Consider the following 24,285-nt stretch of genomic DNA (forward strand, 5'->3'; position numbering starts at 1 on the left):
AAGTTTTTATGCTTCAAATTCATTTTATAGCTTTTCCCAGGAGACAAATAAAGAAAATCAGATGAAATTTGAAAATCAAATTCAAGTTGCATCAAATGTCAATGAAAAAAACTTTAATATTTCTCTGGAGAATAATTTAAAAATAAATAAATAATATAATATGATAACAAAATAAATATTTCTATGAACTTTTAAAATATACCTACTATATAAAAAACCTCCCAAGAAAATTAAACACTCGCACCTCTTGATATTTAAAATATTATTTATGTTAAACGTTTCTCAGTTTAAAATGTCATATTTCTCTTTTGTTTATTTTTTGTTTTTAGTCATATTAAATTTTGTTAATTTTCGAGTGATTTCTTTTGTGTATTACTTTTTGTTTGCAAAACTACACACATACATATGATGTAAATATATAAGTCTGCATTGTAAAGCCTTTATGTAATACATATACATAATATATATATATATATTTAGGTGTATATAATATTTATTTCTCCTTTTTTAAATGTAAATTTTATTGAACCAAATGTTATTTGTTGTGTGTGAGTGTGTGGTACGGAACTTTCCATATACATATATATATATTTTCGGCTTTTGTTATTTTAACTCTAACTCTAAATTAATACATATCAGTTGTGATTTTTTAGTTGATTTTGTTTTGTTAAATAGTTTTTAAAACAAAGTTTGAAACACACTACAAGAGACAGATATAAAGATCCGTTAAAATACGCAACTTACAACTCTTGTTTAATTTCTCTTTTTAGATTTATTTTATTTTCTGTGTAAATACGACTTTGACTTTTTGTTTTGGTTGTTTATTTTTGTTTCTAGGAAAATATATGGTAGATATATATATATATATATATATATTTTTTTTTTTGTATGACACCATTTGCTTAGCTTAATTTTTTTTTAGACAGGATAAAAAATAAATCAGGAAAATATCTCATCTGGCATCGTTTGTTTGCGTTTATTGTGCTTATCTGTGTTTGTCAGGGGATTCTGGGAGTGGTTCCTAGGATTAAGTGAGCATCGGAATGGGTTAAGAGCTATATCCCAGCTCACAGTTCGGTTTCGGTTCGATCTCTTGAGGATTTGGGCATGTACATAGTTCAGAGGGGGAAACCTTCGGTTGTGGAAATCGAAAATCCAAGCGTATAATTAAACTAAACTAATTAGTAGTGTGCTGATCCAAACTGTGAGCTACGGGAACCCTTATATTTTTCACATTTTTACAAAATATATATAGACCTTATAGATAAGGAGTGCCACCAGAAAACTCGAAAGCTGTGGAAACCCATTTAAAAAGGTGTGCTTTAACTTATCATAACACTTTTCTGATTTATTTTCAAAGCTTGCTTTAGTTATTATTCTTTTCAATCGATTTCGTAAACAATAGAGCTTGCTGTGACTCTCCTTCTCTACCTTAGTGAGAATCCAGTGTGTGTTTCTATATTGATTTATTTTAGTTATTTTGATGTGTGGGTAGGGCTGACGATGATCCATTCGTTTGTTCGTTGTGTAATATACATGGCTATACATACAGAATAATGCTAATTTGCTGAACATATTTTCTGCTGGCACTAGACTTGACTTGATCAAGTACATATACATATATATATATATAGGGGAATGCAGCACAGAAATCGCTTAAAGTTAGAACTTTGTTAACAAACTAAAGGTAAAAATAAAGTATTTTATACATTCTTTCATTAGATTTTATATCTTTCAGCGATTTCTGTGGCCTTCCTGTTATGTGTTGTGTATTTATGTGAACGCTTTGTGGTTCTATCGACATGTTCCGAAGAGAATGATAAAATCCCTTCCTAATCCAGATGGTTTCTTCAATAATTTAGTTAATAATTTAGCAGACATTTAATACAGGTGCATGCGAGTGATGAAAGTAAGAGTTTAAAACTAAACGCACTTTAGTAGGGGTGCCACAGTAATTCTTCGGTTTCAAATAATTAAAAACTGATTCTAAGAGTGTGCAATAAAATATTAAAATTAATTTCCTTGCATTCTTTTAAACCAAGCCATCCTCCTCAGCAATTTCTATGGCATCCCTGTACAGTTCGCTAAGGCTAGACACAGAACATTCAGCGGAACGACCTGAAGCTGATAGATATACATTCATACATATATATAGTTATATATACAAGGGGCTAGGCTATTATATTAAGCTAGCAATTCGTCTGGCTGCAAGTTAATAACAAATAAACACAAAGCTCTTGGGGGACAGGGGACGCTAATACACAGATTTCACAAAACTGATGAGGGGGATCTTCTAGTTAACATAGTAGTAGCAATATTAAATAAAATAATCACAATTTGATGCTGGTTTTTCCTAGCAAGTTTTTAAAAAACTCGCTTTTCAAAAAACTAAAACTAAGATTAGGTTTTCGTTTTTAATGCCGCTGCTGCTGTTGCTCCTGCTGCATCGCCGTATCGAGCAGTCCTAGCATATGCATGCAGATCATCGAAACGATGGTCAAACTGAACACCATGGCAAACATGACGATGCACACCGGCCACCAGCATCAGTCAGTTGCTGTCTTGCGCATTATCTTCCTGGCAAAGCCAATGGCCGTATCTCAGAGAATCTCACAGCAGCGGCAATAGCGCGGTCGGTGTCCACTGGTCACCGCCGGCGGTGTTCCGGGTGCAAAATAGGCATGCACCTTGATATTTGGTAGATGGTTCTGCCAACAAACAAAAAAGACAATGTTACTCGATATATTCATTTCAAGTTTTTGACTCACTTTAAGCTTTCGTATGGCGGTGCGGGTGATGAGCTGACAATCGAATAGTTCGATCCGCTGCAGATTGTGGCAGGACACCAAATGCTCCAGCGTTCGGTCTGTGATCAATGGGCAGTTGTCCAGCTCGAGGACAGAGAGGATTTCAGCGGCACAGCTGCCTGTGGTAAGGTGCCTTATGCCATCGTCCGTAATGAGCTCACAGTGCGAAAGGGTCTGCAGAGGAAATACATTAAATTATTAAGATAACGTAAGCTATATAAAGATATCGTACTAGTTTCTCCAAACTGGGACACCCGGTGGCAAGATGGGCCAGCGTTAGGTCTGTAATCTGACTGCACTCCTCCAAATCCATTCGCTCCAAATATTTGCAGTTACGCCCCAGCGCCTGAAAGCCAATGTCCGTGAAATTGCGGCAACCGGACACCTCCAGTGTGTTCAGCTGATGATTGTGCTGCGATAGCGACATGAGCGAGAGATCGGTGAGATCCGCACACTTGGACACGCACAGTTTTTGGAGCTTGTGACAATTTGCAGCCAGTTGTCGGATCGATGAGTCGCTTATGGTCTAAAGTATTAAAAAACTAATTATTCTGTCAAGTTTACAATCAAGTAAGTAGTACTTACCTCACAGCTATGTAGATTTAGCACCATTAAATCGGGACAGTATTTGGCCAGGCACATTATGGCATTGTCATTTATCTGTTTACAACCTTTACTGCTAAACTTGCGCAGCTTGACGCAGCCGCGGGCCAGCGCTTCGACGCCATTTTCGGAGATCAAATGGCACCAGGACACGTTGATCTCCATGAGGTTCTGCGGATACATAGCCAAGATATAGTATATGTTTACATACTTCATGAATCTATAGAATAAAACCTACTGGGCAGCCATCGGATAGATACTTTAAACTGTTGTCGGTTATATTGGAGCAGGAATCCAAATTAATGGCCGTTAATTTGGAACAATATCTGCTGATGGACTGTGTGGATATATCCGTTATCTTTTTGCATTCGGACAGGTCCAAGTGTTCAATATTGTGGCAGTGATTCGCTAGAGTTCTGTAAGATATTAAAGGTTAAGATTAGAAGGAAATAAAGTGGGATATATGGATAGATACTTACCTCACGGACTGATCTCCCACCGACTGACAGCCACGCAGCGATAGTGACTTGAGGAAACCGCGGCATCGCTGCGATATATTCTCAATCACTGGACCCTGGAGATTTTTAAAGCAAAAAATATTATTTAGTCGACTTCCCTTTTGTAGAACTTACCTCTATATCACGTTGAAAGTCGAATAAATTGATTTTCTGCCAGCTGGAACCATCGAGGGCCAGCACATTCCAATATTTGCATACCTGGGAGAAGAAGCAGTGTAATGAAAAATTCATTAGTACCAAACTAGTATCCAGCTGGGAAACAGCATGCAGTTCATTTACCTGTGCACAGCGACATAGTGAGACCACATCCAGGTAGGAGAAGACTCGCAGCAATACCTCCTTTGGCAGTTGTTTGATTAACTCATCGTCCAGTTCGGTGGCGCCCAGGAATGTTTGCTGTAATGGTAACGGATCATACATGGCGGATGAGTGATGGTGTTTTACTACAATGTTTTCAACTGTGTGATCGTTTTCCAATTGACGAATGTGATGTCTAAAATAATATTATTAAACCGAAATGCCTCGGCAAATGGTTCACCCCCCAAAATAAATAAATATCTATATAAGAAATAGATCGTTAATGGAAACCAATAGATCGAATTGAGTCTGGGGGGAATAAAAACAAACTAATTGATGGAGGAAAGGCTTGAGAGAGAGAGAGAGGTGGAGCTGGTGGAGATTCTTTTTTTTTCTTGACTTGGGTTTGAATTGGTGTCTTTATGTACAGTATGCTGATTGGATCAGGCATGATATCATATCATAAATGGTCAGCGAATGGCAATGGTTCTTTTTTTTTTTTGATGATCTTACTGCCTGTTCTTCAAGCTCGAGCGTATGGTTGCCCAGTGTCCTTTGCTGCTCGGAGGAGGAGCTCATCGAGGAACTATCGCTGTTGCTGCCGCTGTTGCTGCTGCTGCTGTTGCTGCTGCTTGTCTCCAGTGTTTTAGGATTAAGATTTGCATTTGGCAAGGTATTAATTACAGGTGTTGCACTGCCAAATGTTGCCGTACGCCAAATGCTGTTGCAAATGCCACTGATGATGTTGCTGCTGCTGTGATTATTGTTGCTGCTGCTGCTGCTGCTGTTGGTGTTGCTGTTGGTGTTGCTGCTGTTGTTGGTGTTGCTGTTGGTGTTGCTGCTGCTATTGTTGGTGTGATTGTGGCCTGGATTCCTGTTGCTATTACCATTTATTTGTAAGCTCTGTTGTTGTAGTAGTTGTTGTTGGTGATTATTATTATTATTGTTATTACTATTGTTGTTGCTCTCACTGCAGGTTGTACTGTGCGTGCCGCTGCTGCTGCTAAAGCTGGCACTGCCACTGATACTGCTGCTGCCGCTCGGTGGCAACAATAGCTCAATGCTGCCACTGGCTCCACCGCCGGCAACACCACCACCACCACCGCCTCCTCCTCCTCCTACTCCTACGACACCGCTGCTGCCTCCCTCACCGCCGCCGTTGGTGCTGCCGCTGCTGCTGCTGCTGCTGGCAAACATGCCGCTGAACTTTATCAGTTTAGTTTATTTTTTTTTACGTGTATTCTTTATTGTTATTTCTTGATTGTTTCTCTCTTCTCCTGATTCAATTAACTCTTCTTTTTCCGCTGTCTCTCTGTGTTTTTTGGCGCAAAGTGAATGCACGATTAAAATATTCACAAATTGCGTTCTTCCAAAAGCGTTGCTCCCTCTTTCACTCTTTCCGCTTGTTTTTATTTATATATTTTTTATTATTGATTAAATCCCTTATTGCAGCAGGAACTGGTTGAATATAAAGAAAGAATATACTTGGAAAAATAGTACAACATTCTGTGGAATTTATAACGTATCTAAACAGAGGAAAAGAGGGTTCGATTTTGGGCCAATCAAGGTCTTTGTGGCCTTAATTGAAATGCGCAGCCAAAAACTTTAAACTGTTTTTCGTGGAGGAGAGGGAACAGACACCCCACACACCCCTTTAAATAAACACACACTCACACACACACTATCTATACATTGTGTTGTGGCATTCAACCTAAATGAAAAGTCATCAGTGGCAATTTAAAAAAGGCAATCGATCGAACGTGTGACGAATTTGAGGAGTCAAGAGCGCGCGAACAAGAAATAAGTGTGTATAATAAATAATAATGACAATAACACAAGATTGAATTGATAACTAAAGGGTATTATCTACCATTTACATGGGGGTATTATAGAAATTTTAATCGGGTTTGTATTTTATATATATTTTATTAAAGAAAGTCTTTGTTAAAATCAAGAATAAAAGGGAGTAAAAATACAACAAAAAAAGGAAACCAACTTTAATAAGTCGAAGTTTATATACCCTTAAAGTTTGCAAATGAATTTTTGGATTAAATTATATTTATGACCATTTATATTATGATCATTTTTTCGAAAAATCAAATGTTAAAACACTTATAACTAAGCCAAAAAAGCCTTAATTTTAATTCGGAAAGCTTTCCTATGTTAGTTTTTATTTGCGTAATAAATCTGCATACTCCGTTAAAAATAAAATAAAATTTTAAATTTTGAACATTTTTTTTTTGTAATTTTAAGATCTTACAAAATGTTGAAAAATTTTATAAAAATTTTTTTCTGCCTAAGATGTCTAGATTGAATCGGCTGTTGATGCTGATCAAGAATATATATGGTTTATAGGGTCGGAAATTATTATTTCACAGAATAATACCCTACAGAGGTATAAAAAATATACAGAAATCTCTAAGAAATATTTTTATAAATAAAAATTGAATTAATTTTAATAAATTGATAAAAATCAGGAAATACTTATAAAATTACTAACATTATAAAGATTGCGTAAAGGCTTTCGTTTAAAAATAAGCACAAATTTAAAGGAGATGAAAAAATAGGTAGAAAAATTTATTAAAAGCTTCGAAACTAATACAAAACATATTAAAAATTATAAAAACTTGACTTTAACTTGTCTTTAAAAAGTTTCCAGCTTCCCAAAACAAGGATTAAAAATGCTTAAAATCTTTAAAAATCATAGTAAAATTAATTTTATCAAAGTCTTAGTAAACTTTGCAGAAACAGTGTATAAAACCTCTTCACTCAACAAAAACCTATTCTTTCTTTTGTCAGAAGTGACTTTAAGTGGCATAACAATGACAGCAAAACGCTGCGAATGTATTACACATCAGTTATTAAATTGTTATTTCCACAATTGTAGAACAAAAAAAAAGAAGAAAAGAATACAAATAGAAAAACCATGCATATGTATGAGAAATGAGAATCAAATAAAGCGCATTGAAGGTCCAATGAATTATTGATTTGCTGCCTTGATCACAGAACAGAAATAGGAGTTGACCATATATATAATATAATGTATATAGTTTTCCATTAAACTAGAGAAGGGTTGGACACTGAACTTTAAGGTCGGAGCCCGATAAGAAAAACTCTGATAGGAGAAACTCTTAAAGTCATAAATCAAAAGGTAATCAGGAAACTGAGATAAGAGAAATTGGAAAGCTATTTTTGAAAACCTTAGTTTGATTTGGTATTTATAAACCTAAATTGGAAGTTTAATCCTCTGTATATTTGCTTTTTTAAAACCTTAAGCCTGAAGATGTGGAAATGTAGCATCTATAAACCTATCAACTTTATATTTCCCTCTAAAATCCTCCTCAAAATATCCACTAAATTGTATCCCTCCTACATAGAGAAACATTTTTAAATCTATTAATTTTAAAGAGTCCGAAAAAGAACACTTAATGTGACCTGGTATTTAGCTTTTATCTTTCACACGTACTTTTATGCAAATTCCAATTCTAGTGCAGCTGAGACCTCAAAAAAGAGTCGGTTCAATTCAATTTCGCTTTAAGTGGAAGTGGAAGCGACAAGTGCAAGGCATTTCTCACTTTGATTGCGTTTTGCATAGTTTATTATTTATTTGATCATGCAACACATGGCGTATACGTAACGCCAAACAGCTGACACACACACAAAAAAAGGGGTAAAGGGGGAAAAGCCTGTGCGTGTTGGATGGTAAAAAAAAGAGTAAACAAATTATAAATTCCCATATACTTCTCGAATGCGACCTCGAGAACTCAAGACAAACAAAAAAAAGGGGAATATAAATCTCTGTATATCTCTGAGGAAAATATATAAGTTGACAACAAATCTTTGCTGCATTTTATATAAGCCATGACCGGGTCAGGCCTTTGATAGCAGCCACTGATAGACAAGCTTTGCTTCAGCTATATACACACCATTTACACCATTTATACATACTATATCTACTATATATACACACACACACTCGCACATGGGCAAGGTCAGAGGCGCTTGAGGGAAAAACTGGGTCAGCATCCGAAATTGGGTTGCACTCAATGCTATATTTTCACTTATAAATATAGACAAGCACCACACACACACACGGGAGGGGGGAAAGGAAAATGAAAAACGCATAGGAGGAAAATTCATACAGCTAAAGGCAATCATCAGACACACACAAAACAGCTGATGACACACCAGGGAAAAACAGGCGGAAAAGTCCAAAACAAGTGCAACAAAAGAGCTGGAAAAACATTGCAAGCACACACAACACACTTTGAGATACATTTTCAGTTTTCCTAGTTACTTGCATTACCATTTGTTTAGTTTTTTGTATTTTCAAGCGAACTCCTCCTTGTTGCTGAGCTATGACGATTAATTGCATTTGGAGAGGGGGAGGGGAAAATGGATTTTCCGTCGCCCTTTTTTTTGCCTAGGAAAAACCGTGTGAAAAGTGTGGGGGCACAAAAAACACGCAGGAGAGCCGACGATTTTCGCGAGACACCATCGATGACAACAGAGCGCAGAATGTGAACTGAGGCACAGAGAATCGAGAATTCCAAGCTTGAAAAATCAGCTGAGCGAAGCTCTGCCCCGCTCTCTCTCTTTGTAAGTTTTCCCTTTTCGGAAAATGCATCTCCCAGAGAGAGAGAGAGAGTGAGAGTGAGAGAGAGAGAGAGCAAGCATGGCATTGCACCCACAAAATCAACCAACAAAGGCAGACGACACACACACAAAACACCAACAAAGCAAAAAATATAAATAAAAGAAAAACTCTGGCTAAAAAGTCTCAATGAGAGCGAGTCTGAACGCTGTTTAAACAGAAAAATAAAAGAAAAACCTCAAGAACTTTTGATGCCCTAGCTGAAAAGTCAAGTCAAGGGGAAAAAAAGACAATTCCCAGACAAAGTTTAACTTCTGTGACCAAATATGTCTTTTAGTTTCTAAAACATTTTCATTTTAATTAAGCTTCTATAGAAAATCTAGGAAAGTGGGTAAAAATAGGGATCTAAAATATATATATTCCAAGGAAAAGTCTAATATGATATATTTTTAAAAATATAGAGCTCAATATTATATCGAACATATCAGAAAGTTTGATATAAATATATTTAAAATATAAAAAAGTAAGCATTTAAATCACGATTATATATATTTTATGGGTTCATAGTTTTAAAAACTATACATTTATAAACTGAATTAAAAAAATATAACATTTAAGCCTTAGTCGAATTAGTCGCTCAGGCTCATTTTACTTTACTTAATAATAATAAAATTAAATAAAATAAATAAATGATATTCTATATACCCAAGGTTAATATAGATATTTATATCTTACATTTATAAATTTATCTTATTTAAATATTTATCTATTGTAAATATTCTTCTTTTTATAGGGTATCCCCAATAAAAACCATGCAAATATCTCTCTCTCATTCTCACTCTCCTTTCTAATTTCTCTCTCCCCCATTTGATAATTTCCCCATATATCTCCCTCTCTTTCTCTATTTCCACCCACTCTTTCTCTATCTCTCTCTGTTGTGGTAAAATCTGCATGAACTGCAGCAATGCTGCCAGACATTTTCACAGTCAGCTGTTTATCTGGCAATCTGTTTACTTTCGTTTGTTTATTGGCTTTCGTTCTCCGAAGGCAAAGATAAGTTAAGTACTCTAAATACCAAGTACCCAACAATGGACAATCAATAAGCCGACAAAAAAAATAAATAAGCAAATCGGTATGTGTGATTAAAGCTTATTGGGAGAACGCAATTAAAACGAGTCATCTTTGTCATTTCCTTATTATTTTTTATCACGAAATTAGCACAAGAGAAGCTCTGGTGCCAAAAATATAAGAATTATATTATTTTAGGGCTTTTTAATTACATGTTTTTATGATTTTGAGTAATAAGGTTTAACAGGTGGCCAAAAAGTAATTCAAACAATAAGGAAAAGGAATGGAGGTACCTTCCAGAAGAATTTAAATAACATTTTTGCATGTTTTTTCATTACAGCATCTTAATTAATTTGAATGATGAGTTCAAGATGGATTTTTAAGAGAAATTTACCATACTTTCAAACGATATCTAAACCCTATCAACGTTTCTTGATTAAATCTCTGTAAAAAACCAATTTTCAGTTCAAAATATCCCCTCAGTATCCTCATATCCTCTAAGAAATTGCTTAAATTTCAGCTCATTGAGCTTGCTCCTCTGTTCGCTTATTTACTTTGGGATTCATTGTGTGCACATTGCACTTGGTTGGCAAAGAATTTCCAATTTGTCAGAAGTCCTCCTCAGTTCGCAACTGGTCATTATACGCTCTTCGAGGGAGCTTTTGGGGGGTTAATGCTTGGGGGTGTACCGTGCTGTCAGCGAGTTTATTGCACTTTTGTCGCAAGACAAACATATAATTTTTTGCCTCGGAGTGTGAGAACACACCGCCGGCCACTTACACTTTTACAAGCAGAAAGCAAAACTCCCCTCGCAAAAGGCGATGACTCCTGTGTTCAACGTCCTCGGGTGTGGATTCCTTGTTCCTGACTTCAAAGGAAGGACAAAGAACCCGCCTTTGCCATAAAAACAAACGAGCTGCAAGTCTATTCGAGCTGGGAAAACTGAGAAGTGGAAGTAGAAGTGGCTGACTAACTGTCTGGATGGTCAAAATAATAAAAAGAGCAACACAGCAGGATTGAGTTTGTAGAAAAATTAAAGGGATAAAGCCCTTGTCAATCATTAACTAATTAAATTTGATTAGTTTCAAGCTTAGAGGATTCAGAATCATTTAATTTAAAGTATTTAAGATATCAAATTGATATAGGAAATTCCAAAGTTATAATTTTTAGCCAGGGGAAACAGCATTTCTAGCTCTACAGCTGTTTCTATAGATCAATATTGCATTTTTATACCCTTTCGGGGTATTATAATCAATATTGCATTTTTATACCCTTTCGGGGTATTATAATTTTAATCAGAAGCTTGAAAAACAGTGAAGCAGTCATTTGCGACCCTATAAATCATATATATTCTTGATCAGCATCAACAGGGGAATCTATCTAGCAATGTCAGAAAGAAAATATTTTTTTGAAAATTTTTTCGAAAAAATTTAACAAAAAAAAACGACAAAACTTGATAAAAATTTGAATTTTTTAAAATTTTTAATTGAGTATGCAGATTTATTGTTCTAATAAAAACTAATATGTCACAGCTTACCGAATCAAAATTAATCCATTTTTGACTGAGTTATGACATTTTTAAAATTTTAATTATCGAAAAATGTTCATATCAAAAAATACATAAATATTGGTTAAAAAATGGTATTTAAATTTTACTTATAAGCTTGAAAAATAGTGAAGAAGTCATTTCCGACCCCATAAATCATATATATTCTTGATCAGAATCAACAGGCGAATCTATCTAGCAATGCCAGAATGAAAATAATTTTTTGAACATTTTTTCGAAAAAATTTGACAAAAAAATTACGACAAAAATTGATCAAATTTGAATTTTTTAACATTTTTAACTTAGTATGCAGATTTATTGCCCTAATAAATATTAGCATAGGACTGCTTACCGAATTAAAATTAATCTATTTTTGGCTGAGTTATGCGTTTTTTAAACTTTGATTTGTCAAAGAAATTGTAATCAATAAATATTTATTCAACGAATGCGAATAACTAATGTTTAGTTATGATTGATATTCGATTCGATCTAATAATTCAATATAAAACTGCAAGGGTATATAAAATTCGGCCTCCCTTAGTTAATTTCCTTTATTGTTTATTTTGTAATACTTTAAATTAAAAAGTTCGCACTAATCTTTGTATTTATAATTCTTAAATGATTTGGCACACTTAAGCTTAACCTTAAGAGCACGTAAAACATTGTTCAAGGGCTTTGCTTATAAATTAATCAGCATAATTTATTGCTTATTTTCTGAGATAACTTATCTGTAAATTCCAAAACCTCGTGAGACTTCAGACTTCTTCAGATAAAAGCAAAAAATAAAGCAAATTCTAAATCTGTATACGTACTTATGGAAGGCAATCGAAATCAAACCATAAATATATAAAAATCGCTATACGAAGAACAGATCTTTTTTTTTTTAATAGCTATAAGTAAAAATTTAGAGAATGTAGGTATACTTGATAAAATTCAGTAATATTTTAAAAGACTCATGTTTTGTAGCATACTTTTCAAGGTCTTTTGTTCCTTAATAAATACCAAAACAGTTTGAAAATTCATTGAAAATAATTAGAAAAGGATATACAGGATACACTATTTAAAAAAGACAGCTTAATTAATATTTCGAGACATGTAGAGTTGCCCAAAATCCCTAAATAAATTTGGAAAACGCTGAAATTTAATTTTTAGAAAAAAATGTAACCGAAATTTTACACAAGATAAGATTTAGTTTGGGAATAATATCTAGAAACCCTTTAAATCACCATATGAATATTTTTAAAAGTATTTTTCTCCTTTCCCTAAATATTTTTCAATTTCTAATCAGAATAAATATAGCTACAAGGTTCCAAAATATTCTGGGGATTACTTACATCGAATCGATGATGATTGCGTCCCGAATTGGTCATTTTACGCGTGGATAATACTTATATATATATATCCAGAAATCCAGATTAAGAAATCCAGAAATGCAGCAGCAGCTCCCCCGCCTCTGATGCTTTCCCTTTCGCTCTCGATGGCGTTCTTGCCTTCTGCTCCCACACTCGCCGCTTTTTCGTTGTTCTTTGTTGTTTTGCCTCCCCACACACAGCAGCCGCTCTCTTTGTGCGTGTGTGTATGTGTGTGAGCAGGAAATTATGCGTCGTCTGCTATTGTTGTTTTTCTTCCTCTTGCCTCTGCCTCTTTCCAATTCTTCGCTCTTGGTGTTGTTGTTGTTGTTTTTGTTTTCGCTGCTGCTGGTAGTTCTTTGTTCTGATTGCGTTGTAATTGTTGATTGCACTTGGTTGTGGTTGTTGTTGTTGTTGTTTAGTAGAGTAGAGTAGAGAGAGTAATGGTAATCGGCGCGTTTATTGGTATTGGTGCCTTGCCTACATCACAAGAGATTTACCATCAAACAACTGCATATTAATGCAGCTCCCCCGTTTGGCAATAAAAAAACAACAAAAGGCTGCAACTCAACGATTCGCTGCGTAATGCGTAAATAGGTTTTTCCCGTTCTTGCATCTTTTTCGTTACGTTTCCGTTTCGTTTTACTGCCGACACTATCTCGTTATGCCGCGCTCCGTCTGCGAGTTTTCGATTTGATGCGTTTTTTATGTAATTGCGATTTTCGCCGTGGAAATAGTATATTGCAAAATATTGCACCGACGAAAAGAGAGAGCACAAAAACACAAAAAAACTACGTGTGACCGTATCGATGCAAGCAAAAAAATGGCATAAATATCGAGGCAATCAGCCGTTAGTGGGACCAGAGAAGCTCCCGAACTAGTTCCACTGCTCGAATGTATTTCCACAATCTGGCAGCTCTGTCAGATGTTGACATAATTTCAGCACGCCGGAAATTTGTCTCTAAAATTAGTCTTAAAATTAACCAAATCGGTATTAACTAACACGAAAATGTGGCCAATTGTAATGGCAATTCTGCGGCGTAATGCCGTCTACATCACCTTGCCGATAGCCGGAGTGGTTGGCTTTATTGGCTATAATCTTGAAAGTTTGTTATCGGACAAGTACACACCATACAGTCGTGAGTTTTCTTTTGCGAGCCCCAAACAATATCAATAAATAACTGGTTTTCTTGTAATTCCCCCCACCAGCCTCTATTCAGGAAGTTCGCGCCAAGCGTTTGACCGAAGAATCTTTGACCTCAAACGCCGCAAATGTGGAGAAGCTAAGGCTCAGCAGTCCTGTCCTGGAACGCAATCTCTCGCCCTCGCTGCAACCGAAGAACTAAACCTTATCTTTATAACCTCCAAATGTGTGATAACGAAATTAGACAAACTTTTTATCAATAAAAAAAAAAAAACGATGTAAAAAAAGTACTTGGAACTTGTTAAGTTACATCCCTTGCGGGGATCGAACCCGCGACCTTTGGATTAGAAGTCCAACGCGCTATCCTCTGCGCCAAAGGGACAGGTGGTGGACGCGTCGCCAATGACTCATACAAGCCAAGGGGAGTTTTGGCAGCTGCAAAATGGATAAAACATATTCTCCCATCTTTATTTAATTAACAAATACATCAACTTACCCATCGATTCGCACTTTAAGAATTTAGAACAGCTTTTGTTCTAGGTACAGAACATTTCAGTACTCAACTGCTACTTGGGCGAGGCGAAACACATAGCCTCGGTGGCGCAGTTGGCAGCGCGTAAGTCTCATAATCTTAAGGTCGTGAGTTCGAGCCTCACCCGGGGCATGTAACTTTTTTGGGTTTTTTTTTTTTTTGTATATTATGAAGTTTTATATTTTTTTATGATTATATTCCTTATTTGTATTTTATGCTTTTTTTTGCTTTAATAAACTAATTTTTGTTTATATTCCTTTTTTTAGGTTCTGGCAATATTTCTTTTATTTTAAATTACATCATAAAGTAAATTCAGATCTTAGCTTGTTGAGATGGCGGCATTTTGTTGTTGTTGAGTTTATTATTTTCCCATGCGCTGAATGGACCACTCCTGCTGGCACAGTGGGCAGCGATTGTTCTGTTTCACCCACAAGGACATGCAGCAGTGGTGAAAGGAGTGATTGCATTCACCCCAAACCACCACACAATCCTGGCGACCCATAACATCCCGCTTGTTGTCCGCCTGGCACCGAAGGCAGGAATCTGGAAATATATAATTGGGGGAAAATATCAATATCAGTTTTTTTATATAGGAAAATATTTAAAAAAATATATTTTATAGGTATCACAAGAAAATATGTGTTTTTATTTAAAAATGCTAAATAATTTAATGTCTTTTAATAACCCAATGTAAAATTATTTAATAAATAGAAATATAAAGGTTTGTAATCAACAAATTATATTGATAAAAGGTTTTAATTAGGAAATAAATTTGGAATTTATGAATATTTCTAAGAGAAGATTTTTGTACTTTTGTTCTCTAAGGTTTAGAGGTATTTTTAGTGTACGTTTTAATAATATAAAAAAGTAATGCCTTAAATTTCATAAAACCAGATTTATATAACTAAAAACTACCTCATTTTTTATTTATTTACTAATACCCAATTTATTTCCTTTTCATTGCTTTGATCATTGCATTTTAAACCGAATCTCGAAATACATTCATTTGCAGTTTTCGCAGAAAATCTCTTAATTGAATCAATGAGCCAAGGGTTAAGAGTTCAGGTGCCTTTTGGATGACACTTATAATCGGGAAATAGATTCCACTAGCTTTAGATATATGCAAAAAGTGCACTAAGAGTGCCACAAGTGCACTTGACAAAACGCGTCACTGGCGACTTTGAGCCACAATTAGCTGCAAAAAAAGAAAAATAAAAAAAAAACAGCAACGCTAACAAATCTCTGATTGTGACGCAAATCTTCTTCAACACCAACGTAATTTCCTGTGAATATTCTTCACATATATTAACAACCAAAAAAACAATAAAACAAGCTATTGAAAATGTCCTCCGATTGCAGTTATTCGATATTGGAATATATCAGCAAACGGAAATGCCTTCATTCAGTAAAATATTCACACCAAAATCGGCAAAAATTTGTTCATTCAACAAAAGGTGAAATGAAACCACTAAAAAAATAATATAAATCACAAATCAGCGAGAGAGCCTTCTTCCCCCGCACCGCTTTTTTTTATTTTATATTTCAGTTTATATATTTTAGTTAGTTTGTTGTTGTTGTTCGTGGGAGAGGTCACTGTACTGGTCGGCCCCGTATTTGGAACGCATCGGTTTTCATTTAGCGACAAGAAATTTTTTCTCAGAACACCGTCACAAAAATCGCCAAGTCAATGTAAAAATATAAAAATATAAATGCTTTAATCAGTGTGGCTACAAATGATTATTTTTACACAAAAACAAATTTAAATTTGTAATTTTTCGAATATTTTTATGGGACATAATAGATTTATAAAGGGGGAAATGATTTTTCCAGGACTTTTAAGGGATTGTTAGGAAATCTAGCATACTTTTATGTGTTGATAAGAAGGGATATAATAAAGAATTATTAAAACTTAATAAAAAAGTAGTTTTTATTAGTAAATACAATTTTTGTATCAAATAAAAAATTTCTTTAGATTGAATTTTTTTAATTTAAATTTTTTTCATGGATTTTAAGGTTTTTTTTTTTTTAAATTTATATAATTCTTTTAAAGAAGAAAACGTATTAGATTATTATTCTTTTATTTATTTATATATTATTTAGTTATCTATTAATTTATTTATTATTATTATTTTTTTTAATAACCTTTTTTATCATTATTTTTTTTTATTTATTTTATTTCTAGATTTCTTGTGGAGTATTATTCAGTTCTGATGAATTATATTTACTCATTTAATACAGGAAAATAATGCATAATCATTTAAAAATTCACTGCAAAGAAGCATTAAAAATGTTTTGAAAGGTAAATAAATTTTTAAAGGTGTTTCTAATAGTTTTTAAGATGCCTTTAAAGGTAAATAAATTTCTAAATGTGTTTCTAATAGTTTTAATAGCATTAAATACATAAATAAATGCTGTCTAGGGTGTATATAATAGAGAATAACCAGAAGAGAAATTTATTAAATGTATAAATATTGCATTTTCAGACTCCAAAGTGTTTGTTTTTTATGTATTTGATTATTTTTAAATTCCAAATAAAACCCCATTATTTCCCCCTGTGTAGAGGGCATCACCTGAGCCGCTTGGGATACCTGGTGCAGGTGGCGGTGTTGACATTTCGAAATACGAGCGCGTCGGCAGAAATTTACAATACACCTTCGAAAACTGACAATCAACAGAACAAGCAGGTAAATGCGTCGTCGTCGTCGTCGTCGTCGTCGTTGGACGGCATCACGTATACGCCGCTTTGGCTGGCGTTGCAACGGCGAACATTCTGCTGACCGCAGCAACATAAAAAAGCAAAAACAAAAAACAATGATAAAAAATGATATATATTTAACAAGCGAATCATACACCCAGCATGAGTCAAGGAATTATGTTTTTGTTTCTGGTGTGAAAATCGCCTCACAATTTCCCCATTTTTAGCACTTTTGTGTAAGCGAAAACCTAAAAAAAAAAAATTAAGACAAGAAAATCGATCGGGCAACAGGAAATTGTTAACATATATTTCCAAGAATTGTAAGCAAGATTTTCGTGTAATTGAAGTAGAAGTCAATAGCCATTGAGGGCGGGCCCTGACTTTAATTCAGGGGTGTTAAACGCGTTCTGCTTGACTTTCAGGTTTTTTTAATATAAATATATACACATATATATATTTTTTTAACGGGGGTTTAATGGTCTTTGAACTAGTCAAAAGGTTACAAAAGAAATTACGTTGTTTAAAATTGATAAACTGGGTTAATATCAAGCATGCTTTGAAAATGATTTTTTAATTGCTTTTTGCATTTAGAAATAATCTCTTTATCTGATTTTGGGCTTAATTGAGGGCTTTGTTTGTATAGAGTAATATTTTATTGAATTTGGAAAAACATTTTTAGTTCATTTCCACATAATGTTGTCTTATAACTGGCCAGGCTTAATTTTCCTGGCTCTTTTATGGCACGTTTCTTTGGTAAGAAAAACTATTATTATCAAGTATCTTAATTCATTTAAAATGCTTTGTTCTAGGGCACAAAAGTGTTAAAATTCACCAATGTCAAGTGCATGGACTTGCCCACCTCAAGGGGCTTCACGAAATATGAATATTGCCGCCTGAAGGTGGTCCATAGAAATCAGGTGGAACTTTCCCTGAAGGTCAGCCTCAGACAGCTTCCCATTCGCAATTTAACGGCGAGATTGCAATGCTTTCAAAGACGCGACGGTTATCGTCCTTTTATGTACAACATTTTATTTGATTTCTGCAAATTAATGGCCAGCACGAATTACCAATTATCCTTTGAGCGGTTTATTTTTGATGCCATCAGAAAGCAGAGCAACTTTAATCAAACTTGTCCTTGGAAAGAGGTGAGTTCTGGGGTTTCTATTATATAGTTTTTAGTAAAGATTAAGGGGGATTTGTAGTGTAAATATAAAGGGAAATAGTTTATTCACCTAAATCATCTAAACAACAAGAAAGTGAACTAAGTTCGGGAAACTTGAGTTTATATAAACATTACGTTTGCAATAGAATTATAGGACTGAAGCGGAAATCGTTTATAATTAAGCTTAAAATATTCGAATTCTTTGAATACATATTTTTACATATTTTTATATGACAATTTTTTCTATAAATCAAAATTTAAAAAGTTCATAACTAAGGTAAAAAGTCATTAATTTCAATTTCGTAAACTTTTTAGTGTTAGATTTTATTAGGTTAACAAATCTGCATACTCAATTTAAATTTTACAAAAATTCAAATTTTTGTCAATTTTTTTTTTCGAATTTTAACCCCTTTAATTAAAAAAAAAAATTTTTTAAAATGTTTCTTTGAAGTATAGCTAGATTGATTCGGCTATTGATGCTGATCAAGAATATATATGATTTATAGGGTCGGAAATAACTCTATTACTGGGTTTTTACATTTTGACTGAAATTATAATACCCTGTAAACCTGGGTATAAAAATATATCCTGTATTTAGGATAGCTTAAGTTTTCCCTTGCAAATATTGTTATTAGGTTTAGGTTTATAGTTAAAATGATTTTAATATATATAGGTATATATATATATACCTAACAAAATTAAATGGAAATATATCGGAACTTGTCATATATCATATCCTTTTTATAGTAAAGAATAAATTTCCTTTACCTATTATCTACCATGATTCTTTTGATATATGATCGAGGATAGATCCCAAATCTTCCTTCTTTTTTGTACAACTTTTTTTACACTAAATAAATATTTATTTGATTTTCTATTCCCATTCCAGAACCACATGACGGTGGATAAGTTCGCTCTGGATTTCAGCAAGATCAATATGCCAGTGCCAGCGGGTACATATCGCTTGGATTTCACCTTTTACGCCTACGGCATTGCCCGTACATTGACACAGGTGTTTTTCGAGAAGGGTGAATAATAAGACACAACGTCACAGAATTGGTTTCTTCATTTTATTTCGTTCACAAAGCGACCTAGATTGCATAAGTTGAGAAAAAGATACAAAAGAGTAAATATATATACACTTGATAAAATGGCATCGATGTTTTCTTCAATTCGTCTAGATTCGTAATAGAACTACAGACAGAAAAGTCAATCAAGTCAATAAACAATTACGAGAACGATGGAAAATTTTCCTTCTCGTTTCTTCTTCTTTTTTTTTTTTTTAGAGGGCTCGGCACCGTGAAGAAAATTCTCGTAGAATAATCGATCAAGCCTCCAGTTTTCATTTAAATAAATAAAAGTGTATGGCAATTTGATTCATTTAGGTGGAAGCGCTATAGGAAATGTCCCCCCGGGTACCGGTTAGTGGAAAGCCATATATACTGCGTCATTGCAAAAAATCTGTCAAGTTCTCTCCCATATAATATATATACAAAAATATATGTATATATTCCTCGAGTTCAATTGCCATCGTTTACAGAAAGGGGGGAGTCGTCGTCGTCTGGGCATCAAGTCAGGCGGATCGGTATTTGACTCCGTTTATAGGGCCCCTATATAGCAAATATCCATATATCTATATATGCATATATGCATTAGGCAAATCGCATTTCAGACAGACGACTTAATTGCACAATGTTGACTCGAATGAAACGTGACAATGACGCCCCAACGCTCAGCCGATCTCAGGCGGGCGGCCTCACCTGACTTTTTTGCCAGACGGAAGCTGTGGGTCGGGTTACCCGGTTTACCTGGCTAATTGGCTAATCTTAAGTTATGCCAAGTCTGGGAATGATCTAGAAGAATGTGCGGATAAGAGCCCTTACTATAGTTAACTTTAAAAGGAACTTTATTGGGAATATATTTAGCCTTAATGTTTATAATATAAATTATATTTATAAAAATGAAAAGAGTTAACAAATAAAATATATAATTATTTGGAGAAATTATAATAATAATATGCTAAATCAAAATAAAGAAAATGTATATTTCAGGGTTTTATAATTTCAGTCAGAAGCTTAAAACTTAGTGAAGGATCCATTTCCCACCCTATAAATCATACATATCCTTGATCAGCATGAAAAGTCGAATCGATCTAGCCATGTCCGGGCAAAATGTATTTTTTTCAATATTAAAAAAAAAATATCGTAAAAAAATTTCGAAAAAATTTTAATTTTTAACATTTTTAATTTAATATGCAGATTTGTTAACCCTAAAAAAACTAAGACAAACCCGTTTTCCAATTTAAAATTAATGCATTTTTGACAGAGTTGTGATCAATATTCTCAGCAAGGGTAAAGAAATTTCGGTTTCCCGAAGTTCTAACGTTTTTCTTAGTAATATAAACTGTTTCTAAAATCTGTAATCCTAAATCTAGAATATTTATTTTAAAAATTAAATGATATTTATATTAAAACAAGAAATGTTATAGTGTACCAAGCCTCTAAACATCCCTATAATCATATCCCAATAACCCATATAAACCCTAGAATTCAATCATTATTCCATATTAAACATACCCTATCCCTGGATATAGGGTAAAAACAAACCAGTCTGGATTCCGGAATACCTGATGGAAATCATTAAAACTTAGTGAGTCGCAGGTCTGCCGATACAAGTCGACAGCCTGGGGACAGACGACTGATTAAAATTCCAGTTTAATGCTTGATCGCCAGACTATTATATACGTATACTATATGAACGGAATTGAATCGAATTTGAATGGAATTGGATCGGAATTGGTATGCAAATGCAATATACGTATGTCTGGGGCGTTATGTAAGTAAGTTCAAGGCTGACAAGGGCGTTAGCGAATCCGTCTGGGAACTAAATATAGATCATATATTATAGATATATTATAGATCATGGCGAGTACCTGTCAAATCTGGCACCTGCGAGTGTTTCACCTCAGCGGCTTTTTTATCGGGGCCTTAATATCTGCGTGTGTCTGCGTCTTATCGTTGCACTTTGCTGATATTGGTCACATGTCACATATATTTTATTATTTATCAATCATTTTATATATTTTTTTTGTAGCTCGTTTCGCATGTCACGTTGCATGTGTTGCCATCCTCTTCTTTACTTGTAAGCCCATCTCGCTCTATCAACTCGTTTTGCATTTTGTTGTAACGGTTTCTCGCTTACGTGACGTCATGCACGGGGGCTTGTCGCCCAGCAGCCAACAAAAAAACAAAAAATACAAAAACAACAACAACAGAATAAAAACAAATACAAATACAAAACGAACGTGCCCCCAAAAACCCGCTCTTCAATTCTTCAGTCTCCCGCTCTTTACACTCTCTCTTTATTGCAAGCGCAGCAAAAAGATACTCTCTTAAGTGCATCCTTCCGTTATGGCTGTTTTGGGGTATTTCGAGTACTTTCGATGACCTTCGCTTGGGATTCTAATATTTTTAAATACTTATTGAAATAACATTATTATATTATATCAATAATATTATAACAGAACTTATTTTTTAATTTGAATAAATTAAATATGTTTTATAGAACCAGAATAATTAAGTCTATATTTTATTATAAGGATTTGCAACTTTGTTACTATTTTCACATAATGGGATATGGACCAGGTAATATAGGTTCTATATTTTAAATAATACTATAGGTAACTAAAATATTCTTGGCGCAGTGATCACTTCTTACGATCACTTTTATTATTTATTATTTACATTGAAAGATATTGTTGATTAAAAAAAATATATCTGAAAAACTTTCCCCAACTACGCACTTTGGAAATTTCCCGAGTGCCTTGTGTGGAAACTTTGTGTGGGTGATATTTTCCCTTGTTTTTTTTTTTACCTATATTCATAATTTACTCATATCTTCCGGCTTTAGATCACATTGCCATATCGGTTCGTGGAAAGTCGCACATGTGACCGAACTGAAGGTGTGATTGTTAGTGGTTAAATGTTAATTTTCGGGGCAACGGCGGTGTGAGTAAAATAATTCAGGCATTTAGAAGAAATTAACAAGGCGAGAGCAAAAATACGGATAATGCCAAACGAGAGCTCAGTACAAAGATGAAGATAAATATTATACTTAAAGTTCTAATCAGGCAATTAGTGAGGGATAGTTATTACGATTTAATCTTTATGATTTGCCTGATTATTAGCTTAGCAAGTTTTTAGTCATAGCCTTATTTCATGTGATTTTTTAATTCTCAAGTGACGAGTTTGAAAAGCAATATTCTTGGATTAATATTTAATATTTCAATTTGGATTTTAACCTTTTATAATAACAGATTTATAAAGAGTGGTTTCCCACAGTTTTTCACGATCTTGTAATTCCCAAGTACCGCATGAGAATACCTGGGAGACCGAACCCAAACCCCCCCAGAAAGATCTCGAGAATTGCAATGCACAATACACTCAAAGAAATTGCACAGATACGACTGACGTCTGGCAAAAAACAAAATACAAAACGTAGCATTTTCTGGCTTGTTCCACTTACGAGTGACCATTAACTGGCACATTCAGATACCAAAATATATATAGACGAATATATATCTATGTACATGACCGATCACATGTGCAAGAGATCGGAGAATGCTGGCAAAGTGAGCGTTGCAAACTTGAAATTTATCATCATCGAGCGCAGAACCCAAGAATCGAAGGGGTATATCTTATACTCTCAGAGGTCTTTACAGAAAAAATCAAAAGAGAAGAGAGGTTCCGAGGTGGAGGCACTTTCTCACAGACTCACACACACTCGAAGATCCATTGCATTGGTTCGAATGGAAAATTTTGATTTTCGTTTGTTGTCTCTGAGGAATTTTTTTGTATTGTTTTTTCGAAAAAAAAAATCTCTGCACTCTTTGCACTCCTGCCTTGCATTTGAGCACACTGACTCGGTAATTTTCCATGAAATTTTCCATTTGCCTTTAAATTTGGGACTCGCAATGCGCCATATGTTTCCCCAAAATCTGTATCTGTATCTGTATCTGAGTATCTGAGTTATCTGGATTTAAATCCGGATTTCGCTGACCTTGCTTCGAATGGCATGCTTTACATAATGATTAAAGGTTTTTTTTTAAAGGAAGCAAGAACCCAAGATCACAAAGGGTTTTTAAAACAAAACAAAGATCAGATGGATAAGGATAAAAACAAGATAAAAGTAAAGCTGAAATTGGTTAGGAGATTAAAGAAGGATCTATAAAAGTTTATATTCTTTAAATTCTTGAATAAAGTTACTTATCATAACATATAATTAAGAAGTCAGGTTATTATTGAGGTTTCTACATAAATATTAATTATAATAAAATAACAAGATGTTTAAAAAAATATATACCATTATGGTAGTTTATCTATTGAAGAGACGTTCTTATATGTTTCTTCTTATCATCTTAATGAATAAATGAATGAATAATGAATAAAAAATAAATATGTACATACATATAATACCTTTTCTATACTAAAAATAATTCATAACCTACAGTAACCAGTATACTTTCAAATTGACTTTAAATAAATTAAATAAAGACCCCAAAAAGAATTCTAATAAAATGTATAATAATATATAATATAATATATATTATTATGGTATTTTTTTAGACATATTTTATATCTTCAAACTCTGACCTATGACAAAAAGAAAATGCTGATGAGATCAGCCTTAACCCACTGACAACCGCGTGACATTCATTCGTCGAGACGCTACGTGGGCGTTGTTGTTTATATTTTTTTTGTGTAAATATTGACACCCGCTTGATCATTCCCCATTATCCCCATTATCATCATCATTCCGGGTTTCGTCTGACTCTACTATTCCTCTGATATCTGGAATATATTCTCGTTGCTAACTGGAAGAAGCTAATGTCAGGCATAATGGCCGTGTAATTGCACAGTTTAAAACTGTAACTGAATTATTATGGGGAGAGGTACGCCTTTTGTAACCGTA

The 24,285-nt window shown here is 34.1% G+C and overlaps 4 protein-coding genes and 2 non-coding genes across 9 annotated transcripts in view; 3 read left to right on the forward strand and 3 right to left on the reverse strand.

The window, feature by feature from the left end:
- Nucleotides 1–1,321: 1,321 nt before the first annotated feature.
- LOC110180267 (uncharacterized) lies at nt 1,322–13,610 on the reverse strand. 4 transcript variants are annotated; one of them, XM_086827339.1, is made up of 10 exons: nt 12,768–13,606; nt 4,739–5,683; nt 4,208–4,324; nt 4,043–4,126; nt 3,890–3,984; nt 3,649–3,826; nt 3,393–3,581; nt 3,040–3,333; nt 2,769–2,981; nt 1,322–2,708 (listed from the first exon to the last, which is right to left on the reverse strand). In XM_086827339.1, the coding sequence occupies exons 2-10, from the start codon at nt 5,420–5,422 to the stop codon at nt 2,601–2,603; spliced, it is 1,962 nt and encodes a 653-aa protein (XP_086683465.1). In that variant the 5' UTR covers nt 5,423–5,683; nt 12,768–13,606; the 3' UTR covers nt 1,322–2,600. The 4 variants fall into 4 exon arrangements, with proteins under 4 accessions (XP_086683465.1, XP_086683467.1, XP_020803582.1 ...); XM_086827341.1 differs by lacking the exon at nt 12,768–13,606 and adding an exon at nt 8,532–8,792; XM_020947923.2 differs by lacking the exon at nt 4,739–5,683 and having other exon boundaries at nt 12,768–13,610.
- LOC110180268 (small integral membrane protein 12-A) lies at nt 13,106–14,213 on the forward strand. The gene is made up of 2 exons (XM_020947924.2): nt 13,106–13,921; nt 13,992–14,213. Exons 1-2 carry the CDS (start codon nt 13,792–13,794, stop codon nt 14,126–14,128), a joined length of 267 nt encoding a protein of 88 aa, XP_020803583.1. The 5' UTR covers nt 13,106–13,791; the 3' UTR covers nt 14,129–14,213.
- A 22-nt stretch (nt 14,214–14,235) lies between these two features.
- TRNAR-UCU (transfer RNA arginine (anticodon UCU)) lies at nt 14,236–14,308 on the reverse strand. The gene has a single exon. It is a non-coding gene; the product is annotated as a tRNA-Arg (tRNA).
- A 209-nt stretch (nt 14,309–14,517) lies between these two features.
- On the forward strand, nt 14,518–14,590 carry TRNAM-CAU (transfer RNA methionine (anticodon CAU)). Its single transcript has one exon. It is a non-coding gene; the product is annotated as a tRNA-Met (tRNA).
- Nucleotides 14,591–14,699: 109 nt separating this feature from the next.
- The window catches only part of Roc2 (Regulator of cullins 2), a 30,411-nt gene continuing 20,825 nt past the window's right edge, over nt 14,700–24,285 (reverse strand). Inside the window, exon 2 of the mRNA XM_020947915.2 lies at nt 14,700–15,001. Coding sequence (XP_020803574.1) covers nt 14,820–15,001 — 182 coding nt within the window. The 3' untranslated portion in view covers nt 14,700–14,819. The remainder of the gene's footprint in view (nt 15,002–24,285) is intronic.
- Nucleotides 17,117–19,466, forward strand: LOC110180271 (uncharacterized). The gene is made up of 3 exons (XM_086827344.1): nt 17,117–17,142; nt 17,963–18,298; nt 19,205–19,466. Exons 2-3 carry the CDS (start codon nt 17,999–18,001, stop codon nt 19,349–19,351), a joined length of 447 nt encoding a protein of 148 aa, XP_086683470.1. The 5' UTR covers nt 17,117–17,142; nt 17,963–17,998; the 3' UTR covers nt 19,352–19,466.

The sequence above is a fragment of the Drosophila serrata genome, unplaced genomic scaffold, assembly GCF_035046125.1.
Source record: "Drosophila serrata isolate PLE 108 unplaced genomic scaffold, ASM3504612v1 contig_165, whole genome shotgun sequence".
Classification (NCBI taxonomy): domain Eukaryota; kingdom Metazoa; phylum Arthropoda; class Insecta; order Diptera; family Drosophilidae; genus Drosophila; species Drosophila serrata.

What these genes read in the sequence shown, in the direction of transcription:
- LOC110180268 (XM_020947924.2), top strand. Translation starts at nt 13,792, where the DNA reads ATGTGGCCAATTGTAATGGCAATTCTGCGGCGTAATGCCGTCTACATC. An exon ending in CAAGTACACACCATACAGTC is followed by an intron (nt 13,922 to 13,991) that starts GTGAGTTTTCTT and finishes TCCCCCCACCAG; the next exon opens with CCTCTATTCAGGAAGTTCGC.
- LOC110180267 (XM_086827339.1), bottom strand. Translation starts at nt 5,422, where the DNA reads ATGTTTGCCAGCAGCAGCAGCAGCAGCGGCAGCACCAACGGCGGCGGT. An exon ending in TCGAGCTTGAAGAACAGGCA is followed by an intron (nt 4,325 to 4,738) that starts GTAAGATCATCA and finishes TTACCATTACAG; the next exon opens with CAAACATTCCTGGGCGCCAC. An exon ending in ATCTATCCGATGGCTGCCCA is followed by an intron (nt 3,582 to 3,648) that starts GTAGGTTTTATT and finishes ATGTATCCGCAG; the next exon opens with AACCTCATGGAGATCAACGT.
- LOC110180271 (XM_086827344.1), top strand. Translation starts at nt 17,999, where the DNA reads ATGGACTTGCCCACCTCAAGGGGCTTCACGAAATATGAATATTGCCGC. An exon ending in AAACTTGTCCTTGGAAAGAG is followed by an intron (nt 18,299 to 19,204) that starts GTGAGTTCTGGG and finishes TTCCCATTCCAG; the next exon opens with AACCACATGACGGTGGATAA.